At 41.3% G+C, this 14,199-nt stretch overlaps 1 protein-coding gene across 4 annotated transcripts in view; it reads right to left on the bottom strand.

Annotated features, from left to right (window-relative positions):
* The window catches only part of GRIN2A (glutamate ionotropic receptor NMDA type subunit 2A), a 167,894-nt gene that overhangs the window by 56,471 nt on the left and 97,224 nt on the right, over positions 1 to 14,199 (bottom strand). For all 4 annotated transcript variants that reach the window (XM_039560307.1, XM_039560308.1, XM_039560305.1 and 1 more), the window contains one exon: positions 7,426 to 7,540. In XM_039560307.1, coding sequence (XP_039416241.1) covers positions 7,426 to 7,540 — 115 coding nt within the window. The remainder of the gene's footprint in view (positions 1 to 7,425; positions 7,541 to 14,199) is intronic.

Here is a 14,199-nt window from a genome sequence, read left to right as displayed (position 1 = left end):
CACTGAACTTTAATGTAGGAGGCAGAAATGGCAAATCTCTACTCACTTAAATTAGGAAATTCAAAATATCTCAAGGGGAGTAGAATTCTCACTCAAATCAATGGAAATTGTATGTATGATTACTCTTTATGTACATTTCTAGCACGAAATTCAAGCAAAACACGGTGGACAAAGCCTTTAGGAGAAAAGCTAGTTCAGACACAGGGAAACAATCTATTGTTTCTATAAATAACCCGGTTTAATTGTCAAGGTATGGTGCGTAGTGGCAGTAACAGCAGTGTGTGCTGGTTTACGTGAGCTTACACAGTGTCGTCAGAGCCCCGAGTACAACACGGGACTGGCCATCTGCAATGGGAGGATTCCAGCCAGCCCAGGACCTCAGACAAACAGCAACTGTGCCAAGGAATACGATGGATTTCAGAAGTGGAAAATGTGCCCGACCGTCTGCCTGTTCCAAGCATCAGAAGGAAATGTGATGGCATTTGTGCGGTCAGGACTGGAGCAGTGACAGCCCTGCCTTCCCAAACCGCTCGGTGCAGGATGCTGGGAGGAGGCAGATCCTGGTCCCGAGGCACATCCCTCTGCCAGCCACCCTCTGATCCCCAAGCACATCTCTCTGCCAGCCACCCCCTGATCCCGAGGCACATCCCACTGCCAGCCACCCCCTGGTCCCCAAGCACATCTCTCTGCCAGCCACCCCCGGCATCTGTGTTCCTGTCACAGGGACCAACAAGAACTATCCCAATGAGGTCGCCTGGCCCTGCCAAAAGCACAGCGACTGCTTTGGTGGTGTTAACAGAAGAACCCTGATATTCTTCCTACTTCAGTGGGAGTAACTCCATTTTACTGTTCTGAGGAGAATATAACCAGACACATTTTTAAACACCTGGATCTGGGGAAATAATTTCTTTTGAGAGTTGCATCTATAAAACTGCTGTGTTGAAGTAATAAACACAGAAGTATGCATTTGTAAACCATTTTTTTAAAAAGAAAAGTCAAGCTGAGGGTAATACTAAGCTAAAAATGCAGATATGCTCCATTACAGAACTGTCCAAAAGTGCATGCAGATACATTTATTGTACTGTATAGAAATGCCACAAAATAGAGACTTATGAAAAATTTCTGTCATTCCTAGTTATACTGATGATAATAATATGGCCTTGATCCCAGAGAAATACAGAAGGTGGCCCTCACTTGAAAAAAGGGCAATAGAAATGTTTTTGGGACAGATTGGGTCCCAAACCATAGAAATCCTCATTTATTGCCAAAAGAATGGAAATTACATTAAAAATACAGTTTCAATAGTGAATCAAACCATTGATTCACTATGGTAGCTGCAAAACTCATCTTCAAGTACAGACATGCAAGGGTGCATATAACCATTGTATTTCTTTTGAACTTGCACATTTTTTCCTATTTTCTCCCACTTCACACACAGTCTGAAATATTCTCTTTGGTTTAATCTTTACAAGATGCAGGAAGGAAAGGGGGAAATAGCTGAGAGCATGGAAGAGTTTGTTTGAAGTCAGACTGAATTAGCGGTCACAGGGTGCTCATCTCATCTCATCCACCATTGCCTAAAGCACCTTACATCTGACTCTGGCACATGTGTTTTGACCACCTCATCCAAGCCTCGTTATCTTTGGAAGATTGTGGCCAAGGAGAGTGATAATGAAGAATTTGGTGTGTTTCTGTGTGGCAGCCAAAGGCACACAGACACCTGCACAGTTACACATTGCTGTACCTCAGAGTCCCCCTCCCGCTGCATCCTAAAGCAGTCTCTGAACAATGTAAGGATGATTGGCACAATCCTGTTCACACACCCTCACGGAGGCCATCGAACCAGAGAAAAAGAGCAAGGCCAGATCCTGAGCAGAGCTTCCTTGTGTGCCAATGTTGGCACGGAAAGAGAGTCTGTCACACTGGCATATCTCACCAAAAACAAACAAATACCTCGGTCCTGTCACCCTCCTCCCAGCAGATGGGAACTGCACACAGTACACACTCATCATCCCTTTGTAAGAAAAAATGTTACATGACAACAGGGATAGTAAATGCACTCCCAGGAGTACCCAGCCAAACCTTTGAAAAGAGGAAGATTTTCAGGGATGTTCCTTTTACATTAAACTCACATACATTGCAAAACATACTTTTTGGGCTGTCCCAGTTAAGAAAATAGTGCTGAGCAAATACAAAATCTAACCCATCTTGCTTTATTGAAAAAATATTTACTACTATTTTTTCATTACACTTTTCCACTTAAGAGCTACTATGGAAGATTTAAATCAATAACTAAAAAGCTAAAATAGAGTTTATCAGGTTAGCAATAACAGCTGCAGAACAAAGCACAAGATCAAAACCCTTCCTCCAGACACAGCATCTGCTGTACACCTGCTGCTGCAAACCTTTGTGTCACTTTATGCCTCTGAAGGTCTGTATTTCACAATGGCACTCTAAATTTAAATGACAAAATATTCCATGTCTTATTTATAAGTGTTTTACAGTCCTGAATGGTTTGAAGACCTCCATTTAAAGACTTTGAAGTTTTCAAAATTTGCCGCAAAATCTCATATGGGGAATGCAAATGTCCTCCTCTTCCCTCATGGCTGCTGCTGACACCATTAGGAAGGCACCAGTCCTGTGACCAGCAGGGCTCCAAGGAAAACACAGGACCCAGAGAGATTATAAACAAGAGGAAAAAGAAAAGCTACCACCTCCTGCAGCCTCATTTTTCAATACGGAATTATTAATTAGCACTCACCAAATCCTCAGTGGCTGGTACAGTTTTGGTTCTGGGCAACATCCCAGACAACTGTGAAGCCCCAGAGTTCAGACTCATGCCAGAGGAGCCATTTTATGAGTTGATTATGTCATGAGAAAGGATGAGAGCCAAACAAATTGACAGCTCCTTCCTCCACCTCCCAGTGGGAGAAGACTTTCTGTCACCTCTGCACTCAGTGAGGACCGTACAGCGTTCCAGGAATGCCCAGACAGACATAACTTTACCTCCACAGAGGAAGAGCTGCCCTGAAAGTCTTCCTGTTCTCTAATACATAGGTGTAAAGAACAGGGGCAAAGCACGCCACCTCGGCTTTCCATGGGAGTTGTGATTCCCTTACATCAGCAAAGAGGTGGGATCCATCCTCCTTGGATGATTTAAGAGATGCTGCATAATAATTGGTACAACTCAAACAATTCAGCACAGTAAAGGTCAAAGGAAAGGCCTTTAGGCTAGGCAAAAGCTCACTGATACAGAAACAATATGCAATTTTCAGCCGACACTAAGTGTCAGGATAGGCATATTTACAGGAAGACTAAATACACAAAACAACAAGGACAGAATACAGGGAATGACAGCCCAACAGATGTTAAAGAGCACACTGCTGCTTCTGCTACGGGCAAAAAGAATATATCACATTACAACACAGAGCTACTGACAAAAGATATCCCAGCAAATAGATGATTAGCTCAGGCAATTTCATCTATTCTAGTTAAAATATCTGCATTTCCTCACAAGTGTTAGGGAATGTCTACCACGAGACACGAGGATCCCTCAGCTGTCACGACCCTTGCTCAAATCAATTGAGATTTCACAAGAAATTACCCTGGAGCACCTCACTGATTTTTTTATCCCCACAGTACTCTGACAAAAAGCTGTCAGAAATCTGCCCAAGCGCTGGGTCTCTCAGCTCCTGCCCAGTGAAGTCAGCTCCACTGTCAGATCCAGAAGCTGTCTTTTCTGGGCTATGTGACGGTGGAGGTTGGTAGCCAGATGGAGCTCTCTGTGAAGACCTTGGTTCATTTATTCCAGGCAGGAATCATGCACCCTCTGTCCACTCGTTCCTACTCAGATACAAATGTGTACAACCCCACACAGAGCTTGTGAATCTGGCATATGCTATTTAATCAGAGCAAAATCAAGTTCTGCATTAAATCCTGCATTAGTAGAAAGTTAAAGATGACAAGCTCTATTTAGAATAAACCTGGATGTAACTAATAGTTCTTGCAGTGGTGTTTAATTAGCAATGGTGTTTAATTAGCAATTGTGCCACATAGCAGACAAATTCACCCAGAATACAGACCACCATGATAATTTTATCTGTATCTACCTGGGAACACCAATAAAAATTGTTTTTACCCTGGAACTCATCTTTAGACACTCATCTTTAAATACAGTCCTCCCCACCTTAAAATATGTGATATGCACTGCTAATTAAACTGCCTACTTTTGCCAGTGCTAATCAGATTCTAGTATATGATTTTAATATTGGATTGATTTGGGTTATTTCCACATTTAAAAATATATTAATTAAAAAAAAAAAAAGCCAGACTAGCAGTGTGTGAAGTTGGCAGCTCAGTGAAGTTGATGGGCCAGGTGAGACATCCAGGTCCCACCTCTCTGAGATAGCATTAACAGGGGAGCTGCACCTGGGGCTGCTGAACCTCTGAAGGTTGTTGAGCACTAGCAAAGTGATCCTGCAGCACCTTTGGTGATATTTGGGCAACACTGTTAACTCTGGTAAATTTATCAAGTTTCACCTTAACAAGCACATTAAGCTTGTCTTCTTAAAAATCTCTTGCCTGAGAACAGCACCCCCTTTGCCTGTCAAGATCAGCAGCAAGAATATGAATGTTGGTGTCAGAAGTTTGAGTAGCTGCTTCAGGATCTGTCAAAATATCTTGCTGGATGCCTGCGAAACATGCCCAAAAAGTGATTTTCAGTCTTCAAACTATTATCGTCCAAACAGCTTTTTTCAGCATCTGATATGGGACAACCCATTTACATGTGAAGTTATCACCTCAAAGTTTCAATACTGAGTCACTTGTAAAGAAAAAAGAGCCTGTTTTCCGAGGGGTGAGATATATGTTCTCCAGCTATGGTTAATGGCTTTTCTGTAACCTCAAGCTTTATAAATTCTGAAACCAAGGAAGAAATTTTTTTAGTAAAAGCAGATTAAAACCAAAGAAAAATTGTTTTCATGATAAAGCTTGAATTTTCAGGTCAATACCAGGTAAAAAAATCTTCACCTAAACCACAATTACTCTTTCTACATAAACAATAAAGTAGCTACTTGTAATATGTACATTAGTTACATTATGAGGATTAACAGGCTGTTGCATTGTCATTTTTTCACATGAGTAAGTCATTTAATTAGATACTAAGACTTGATTTTTTTCCATATAGGACTGAGGATATTTAATAAGATTTCAATCAAACTATTTTGTGATACTCCCTGCTCCACTGTAAGAGAAAGGAGAAGCACATGCCTGTCTGGAAACTCAGAGCAGCAAATGTTAGATCTCAGATGAGTAACTCTGACAGTTTTAAAATTGAGCAAAACAGCTCAAGGAGAAAGGAACAAGAAGAAAGAAATTGCCTAAGAGATATGGGGTAAAACGTGCAACTTGGAGAGAACACTGAGACAACAATGAGAGCTGTTCAAATAGACCATGTGGAAGGGAAGGGCCTTCTCAATCTCTAAATCAGTGGAGCTGAAGTGCAGTGACACTGTGCTGAAAAGATGTGGGGTGTGCCCAGACAGCCAAGAGCTATGTCCAGCTTGCCAGGATAATTGATTAGTCAGTCTACTTGTCCTCATCCACAGAGGCAGGGATCAGCCTGTGGTCAGAAGAATAAGTCTGGTGGTGACATAGCGTTCTTGGCCGCCTTTCACTTCTCCCCTCTGACATAATTCCGAATTAAACCTGGCCCCCTTCCCACAGCCCAGCGCTGGAGCAGCAGCCAGCAGAGCTGCCCAGGCTGCCCTGCCCATGCACCTCACCTGGCCTGCCACCAGCAGGGCTCCAGAGCAGGGGCCACACACAATCACACATCCATTTGTGTTCTTCCTCCTAGAAGCCCCTCAAACCTGACTATGAGCAGGAAGGGATTTACAGCTGGAAAACTGCGCAGACAAACTAAGGATCAGCCTCCAGAGAGCCCCTCAGCCCAGCACTGCAGGAGGGGTGGGCACTGCTGCCGTACAACACCCATGGGCAGGCACCACACAACCTGCCCCAAATCCTCATTCTCTGACGGAGGAGTCACTTGAAGGTTAAAGCAGGCTCAAGTTATTTCTTGGAAATAATGTTGGTTCATATATCCAGTATTTCTTTGCTGCTGTTAGATCATTTTTCAAAAACATCAAACCCATCTCCCTCTGTCCTTTGAAGGGTCCCGTTAGAGAAGTTTAAAGGTACAAAATGTATGAAATTATTTTAACATAAGCATTGTTGGCTGCCTCTTTGAGCATTTTCTTCCTTTGGCATTTCATACCAACAATATTCCCCAAGCAGTATAACATTTTTTCTAGAACATTATATATGATATGCAGACTGTTGAAGAATTTTAAAATAGGGTAAGAAATTTTCATAACAGTCAGTAAGCAAATGATTCCTCCAAAGATTCAGATTGACACATTTGGAGAGGATTAAATTTATCCAGAGAATTAAATTTGCATCAAATGAACATAAAGAAATACACAGCATAATCTAGGACTACTCTCTGTTTTTGCATGACTAGCATATTTACTGAGATGTCCTTCAGTAATTCAGATTTTGTCATTATTATTCATCATGAAGAGTTGTGTAGCCCTATAAACTGGAGTTTTAAGTTGATTTAATGGGTTTTTAGAACTAGAACAAAAAATTCATAAATTTCAGCAGCAATTTAGATAATGCTGAATCATGTTTCATGAATTTAAAATAAAAGTGGTGGATGATCTAGATGTATGTTTTCCTACAGACTTATATTACAAACGGTTTCTTAAAACAATTTTTTAAAACATAGGGCACAGCCTGCAAAACTCAGAGCCAAAACAATCACAGGCTGAGACTGGAGTTTAAAGAAAAGATGCTTGTGATAAACTTTTTCATTTATTACTTACATATCTGGTTAACCTTGATGTTAAGACATTTTTCCCTCTAGTCTATATAGAAGTGTGTGGAGATTACTTGTCTACCTGGACTAGTCAAGATTCTGAATTTTTGACAGGATTATCCCCCAATTCAACAGGAACTTCACAGGTGTTTTTAAAAAAATTGTACTTTTACTACAAAATATGTCAAAAAATACAAAATCAAGCAAATAAAAGGACTGGAATTTTCAAGATATAACAATTCATCCAAATTCAAGTAGCTGAGGATCAAGCTTTTGGACCTTTTTCACTTATCCATTTTATTTTACTAAATTGTAAGAAGAACTGGAAATGCAGGGTGCGTTTCACAGAAATCTGAAATCCACGTGGCTTTTCTTCACTGCTCTGTTGCTTTCCCTGTTAAAACTCATCAGACACACTCAGGATCGTGTAAAATTATCTTTTCTGCAGTGCTGTGACAAAGCTGCTAGAGCAGAATCACTGACATGTGTGACATTCATCCCTCTCCTCGTCCCTCAGCACCTCCCACGCCCGGAGCAGCGCTCACCTTCTCCCATTCCCGCTCGTTGTTCAGCACTATCACCACCAGCCTCGGGTGTGCCTGGTAACCATCTGCTGTGAAGGACAAATCTCTACCTTCCCAAGTCACATTCATCATAAACCTGGAAGGCAAGGAAGAAAAGTTCATTGAAAAATTAATGGGCTGTCCAGCAGTTAATGAGCAGCAAGTTCAGTCACCAGAACCACTGATTAAATCCATGCACCAAACCCTGCCAGTGCTGTCGAAAGCCTGTGCTTGCAGCATGGGGAGTCCAGGCATTTCAAGGCAGCTCATAGCTCAAGACAAAGCAAAACATTGTTTATGTATGAATTATAATGCAGACATCATTTTTAACAGCTTCCATATTATATATGAATAATCTCTCCCCTCCATGAATAACCTTTCTGGCACTTTGCACAACCTCACCAGCTTTTCAGGAGCATTTTAAGCAAACCTACATCACCTCTGTATGTAACTCTGTACTACTGCATCACTGAGTAATACTCAGAGCAAAGTGCATGCAGTCTGTCTTCCCCTGTTCCGACCTCCAAGAGCCCAGCCAGCTCTTCCCAGAACTGTACCTACACACAGTGTTGTGACACAAGGATAAATTCCACTAATGCCAAAAGCAGACATGAAAGCATTGAAAGTGTTGGTAAATATTTCAGATCAGTAATTTCAAAAGAAAAAGGATTTATGTTTTATTCTTTTGCATTTAGCTTAAATTTCAATGGTTTTCAAAAGATGTATAAATTAATTAGCATTTTGAATAGGAAAAAAAATAGAGAGACACAGATTAAAATGTACGAGAAGGAGAACTTGCAAAATTTTGTTGGAAAAAATCAAAGCTCCACACTGTTAGCATAAGCCTGACAAAGCTATCCCACAAGTAAGAGGTAAAACTGCAATTCAAAATCTTGGGAAGAAGATAATATGCCCCCAGCCCATGTCTGCAGTCTGAAGTTATTCACACTGAATTGCACTGAATTCTCAGTGTATTTAATTGAAAGAAATGCAGCCCAAGACTGATGCACACAGAAGTGCAGATGTCCATCCTACAGAAAGATGTGTTCTGAAGGGCAGAAATTTACTGTTCTTCATATATTACCTGTAGTGTTTTACCCACAAGAAACTCATACTGTCCTACGTGTTTGTATGGGGTTGAAGGAGTTGTTTTCGTTGGCTTTTTTAGCTGTAGTAGTAGCATGATCTCCTGGGCAATGTGACATAGACAAAATTCCTCAGCTCCAGATTCAGAGGAGGCTTTGTATTGACATAGCTGCTTGAAAATACCAGTAGCAGAAGCACACTAAATAAACATATATAGACCCAGAAAAAATACTGGCATTGGTTAATAATTAAATGTGCACTACCCTGAACAGCCATATTAACATCATTCAGCACCAGTTTGACAGCAATTTGTAAACTCACCCATCATAACTCATGGTTCATGACAGACTTTCAGTGTGAAAATTTTCCCCTTGACAGAACTTTGCTGTTCAGTTGAACTAATTTCCCATATATTCCTTTTTTCATCCAACAGCGAAAGATCTTGCTTGGGAACAAAAGGCTTGTTTGGCACCTTGAGAGGCAGCAAACTGCCAAATAGGATTTACTTGCACACACATGTAAGGAACCAGCACAACATTCACTCAGTGCTGGAAACCACTGCGACCCAGGGGATGAAATGCCTGGGAAGTGACCAAAAGGGGAAATCAAGGATGTCCTGTGAAAACAGGCAGTACTTGTACTGGCACTTCTGCACCCTCTCCCAATTCACACCCATGAGATAACAGCCCTCACAATGAACACATCACCTGACAGGGCCATGCAGAAACCACCTCACTTCACTAAAGCTGAAAGCCAAGCATTGTGTCCCCTCCTAACAGCTGGACCCCAAACACACTCCCTGCACTGTATCAGGCTGTTGTTCTCACTTCAGTTTTTAACTACACAGAAAATGGTGATTGGACTGGAGTTGAACTCTTCTTTAACGGAGTTTGGTAGGATCACCACCCCCGATTTCAAACACTACTCATCATATTTTGGGATTAATATGCAAATGTCCTAGCCTGGAAGCTAGTCAAGGGCCATCACAAGATGCAGTAGTGATGCTCAAATGTTCCGAAAAAAACAATATCAACCGCAACTCTAAAGTGAAAAATTGAACTCAGTGTATATTTTTAAATCATGTGAATTTAACAGCCACTAAGTAAAGAAACACATTTTGCAAGTTGGTTTTTTTTTTAAATGTCCCTAATCTGAAAAAAATTCTCTTAAAATTGTATTCTCTGATCCAGATAGAAAGGTATCCATGAGTGACGCTCTCTGACCTACCCCAGATTCTCACACTGCAGCAATAAAAAAGAACTTCAAAGAGATTCTTGTTTTCCCAAGCACATTCTTCTGAACAAAATTCATCAGCTGCCCGTGTTCTTCAGAAATCAATGCCTACAACCTACACTCGCTTTTGAATTGTCATTTTTCTTCTGCAAAGGACAGAAGTCCTGCTCTGCTTTTACTGGCCACGATCCCAAACTATTTGTCCTACTAAAAATAACCAAGTGCTTTTCTGGTCCTGGTTAGGTAGAAGGCTGTGAAGAATTTATATTATGTTATTCTTACAGAGTTTTACATTTATCCAAGGTTAATTCTGTGCAAGAGGTCTTTGGCTTCTGAATTGGATAAAATATATTTCTGAAGTAGCTTTGGAAATGCATATTGCTGTTCTTAACTAAATGAGGTGTTTAGTTATGTGAACTCGTTACTTTGAAGGGGCAATTAACAACACACCTTGGATTTGTAGTTAATCTGTTTTCATTCCTCATTAATGCTTCAGCCTTTGCAAAGACATGATAGCACAAGGCCTTGTGATGGTATTATGATGCTGAAGTCTTAATTAACTTCTGCAAACTGAAATTTGAAAGATTCCCCAGGTGATACATACACCAAAATGGCTTTTTTTTTTTTTGACAGAAGTTAAGCTATTCTCACAGTGAATCCAAAACAGGTTTTTTATCATGCAAAGAACCAAATCTTAACTATGTGTTTAAAAACAGTTGAAACATTTATACAATTCTTTTTTCCTCATCACCTTCCCCAACAAAACTGAAAAGTGTTGAAACACCACAGTAGAACACTTTTGCTGTCATATTTACAGCAAGCCTTTGAAACACCCAAGTTATGAACTTTTTTCAAGGTTTCCAACTTTATAAGACTCAGAAAGATCAAGTAGTTCACACAGAGCTTTAGATTAATGCCAAAACTGCAATATTTATCCCTGTCAAACTTCTAAGTTTATCCAGAAAGAGAGAACATATTGAAAAAGCTGGGTTCTCTTACCCTGTAACTACAGTATCACAACTTCATTGACTAATTCCATTAACAAATGCGTGAGGACTTTACCAAAGGGATGAGAGCTCAGTTTTCAGAACTCCATTTGGATATAATATTGCTGACACAGAGGCACCTTTTTGGCCAGCTGCTCACAGGAGACATGGACTTCCTTGTCCATGAGGTGTTTATTAAGGATTTCTTACCCTGTGTGAAAACAGTTGAAATCCTAGAGCAGAATCTTTGAGGTTTTCTACTTCTATGCTGTACAAAGCAAACGAGTTTGCAGGCTATGGCATTTCTTTTGAGGTTTACCATATATATATGTCTATGCAAAATAGACATACACAAGTGTTCTCCTAACAGATCCAAGGACTTGAGAGCACAAACAGGAAAACTTTGTGGATTCTGTGCGGGGTATTATTTTAAGGAAAAAACCACAACATTATGTAAATTATTAAGGTCACTTTGTTTCAAACACAGATCAACCGTAGCCCTGGTCTCAAAAACTTCTCAGGGTGATGTGAGAAAGCCAACAAGGACGGAATGGAAGCACAGCAGAGCAATCCCATGACACAGAAGCAGCTGTGATGCCACCTGTGGAACCTCATGAGCAATGGTGCTCAGGAAGTCCCCAGCCAGCCACACCCTCCACATGCTCTCTCCGGGATGCCAGGGAGAAGCATCCTCACAAAAATTCGTGTCCTCAGCATGGGCACCCTCCTGCCCACCCACCTGTGTCCCCCAAGACCCTCCAGGACCGGTCCGTTTCAGGAACACAATCAGCACTGCAATAACAGGCTGGTTTATCATTAGTGTGAAATTCACCTAGAATGCAGCTCCCAAACACACCAACAGCTGGGGAAAATAGAATGGGCAAGGCAGAGGCATTAATGAAAATGTGTCACTTCTAAGCTACCTCCTAAGGAGACAACTTAGTCCCTAGACCTGTAAAACAAACCACAGGGCCTGAGAGCTGCCAGGGTGCAGAAAGACCAGGGGACTACTCTCTGCCATGAGTTCAGATCTACATTTTCTGCCCTCAGATGAGATAATCAAACTTGATAAACTCCCCAGGTGCCATCACCAGGGACTATCATTTTTTATTTAGTGTCTTCTTCACTGTGGGGCAGTGTTTCAAATCTCTGACAACTGCAGGCAATGAAGAGAAGCAGCAGAGACTTTGGGAAACACATGTTGCATAAGAGAAACTCTCCCTCTTCTCTCTCAAAGAAGGAATTTCCAAACTGAGATTTAAAGCAAATGAAATGCCTCAAAACCAACATGTTATCTGGTGATATTTCTCTTTCCTGCAAATAGTGTAAGCCCAACCATTTTAATAACCTAGACAGCCAGCCTATCTGGGCTTGGCATTCACTCAGCCTCATACCTAAAAAAGCAGGAGTGTATCCAAATTCCGTCTTTTCTTCTCTTGTTGAGGCTCTGAACTGCTGAACTTCCTTACTATGAGTCAACCACGACATTTGAATGACACTTATCAGTACAAACCCCAAGATACATTATTTACCATTAAGAAACAGACTTCCCCTGTAAAATTAAATCAAAAAATGCTTAATGTAGAATATATAATGCGTGGTCTGAAGTACATCTAGAAATAGGTCTGCAGTAGAACCCTATTAAACAAGGTACTGATGCACTTTTTTAAAGTCAATTCTGTATCTTAGGTTATGTAGGATTCTTTTTCTAAATTCAAATCCTTTGCAGTGGTGCAGTCTCTTCTTGCTCTTTGTGCATCCTCCTCCCCTTCCCAGCCCCTGCTCCTCCACAAGGGTATGTTGCTTTGGAGCTGTGTCTCCCTAGGCCTTGAGCCAGCATGGATGAGTAAAACTTTGGGAGTGATCTGCTCAGTGACTGTGCAAAAGGAGCGGCGTGCCAGCTTCTGGGACCTCCTGCCAGCTGCTCCTTAAAGCATTCACTGCCACTGGGTCTGCAAAAGTCATCTTGCCCCAGTTCTGCCAGATAAACAACAAAAACTCTTGGGGAGCCCTTCTGAAAGAGGCGAAGAGGGAGGGAACAAAGCTAGAAAGGGCTCAACTCCCTGGGATGTGCCAAAGATGAGTGTAACTAAACACCAGAATGTTTAGCAAGTTAATGCTATTATTAACACCAACATTTCAAAAAAAGCCCTAATTTGATTACATCTCACTGCACCACCTCAGAAGCGTCCCAAACTCTTTCCCATGATATGTGCCTGGCTTCCTGCAAGGGAATGGTGCCTGCAGCAGCTCCATCTCCAAGCATGTTCATTTATATGTTGATTTTTGAGCCCTGCTTTCAGCCCTGAAGGCAGGCTTTGCTCAACTGCCAGAGGCTATGCTTGTTCTCTTGTTTTAAATTATTTTAATTATCGCAATAACAAGGTAATGTTCTAATCCAGTAACTGTTTGGTACTTTCTGCTTCCTAAACTGACCTAACCTGGCAGAAAACTCTAATACAGATTCTCAATTATTTCTTGAATCGCTTTGTCAGTAAACCAGCACCATGTTGGGGTCTCTTGGGCAGAGAGAGATTATACATATAATTATACACCTCCAATCATCCAATAAAGAAGATGATACCTATTGTTCCCGAGTCTTCTGACTTAAATGAACGAATCCTCTATAAATTGGCTGCTGATCTGTATGCAGGAAAAGATTAAACAGATTTGATGGATTATTCATCAAACCATTGTGTCCCTTTAATCCCAGATTTTGCTCAAAGGAGGCAAATTTATCTGTCATGCTAAAAGCTGCAATCAAAATATTGAACTTATGAATTACTATCAGGACTAGGGAGAGAGCAAACCCTCACCCTCTGAAGAATGTGCTGTGCTCAAGGATAACAGCACCACAACAGCAAGGACAACTAAGCTTTTGTCCCTGGCTCTTTGGACTCCCCATTGCTCCTGCTCCCTGGTTCAGTGATGACAAATAAAGGAAATCATGCTTGGGAAAGGCAGGATATTTTCTGGACCTACACCTTCACTGCTGAAGGATGGTCTCTAAATCCTGCCTATTGCTTGGCTGTATTTCGGAACAGAATCTCACTAAACGGCAGCACCACACGGCAAACACTGACTACCTATGGACAGACACACCTTTTGGCTTTTTGGGATAACGGCAACAGCTTTACCATCCTCATCCATCCCTGCAAGGATCGGCGTGGTTGGAAATGTTGCAGTGAAATGTATCTCCCAGGGTCAGGACTTCTACAAACACCCTGAGTACTCTTGTAAACAAAGCAGCACCATTTCAATGCACAAAGCAGCAGCATTCTCCACGATGACTGGCAGGGTTATTGTGTTTTGCTGTTTGTTTGCTCCCACGTTTTCTTTTATTCAGAGAGAACAAGAGTTCGTTCAGCTGACTTGGCATTAATGAGGTGCTAATTTTATTTATCCTACTGTGCCAGTATTTCACACAATAGTGATTTTCTGCCTTGGGAGA

The sequence above is a fragment of the Corvus cornix genome, chromosome 14 (genome assembly GCF_000738735.6).
Source record: "Corvus cornix cornix isolate S_Up_H32 chromosome 14, ASM73873v5, whole genome shotgun sequence".
Lineage (NCBI taxonomy): Eukaryota > Metazoa > Chordata > Aves > Passeriformes > Corvidae > Corvus > Corvus cornix.
This window is presented reverse-complemented; position numbering and strand designations above follow the sequence as displayed.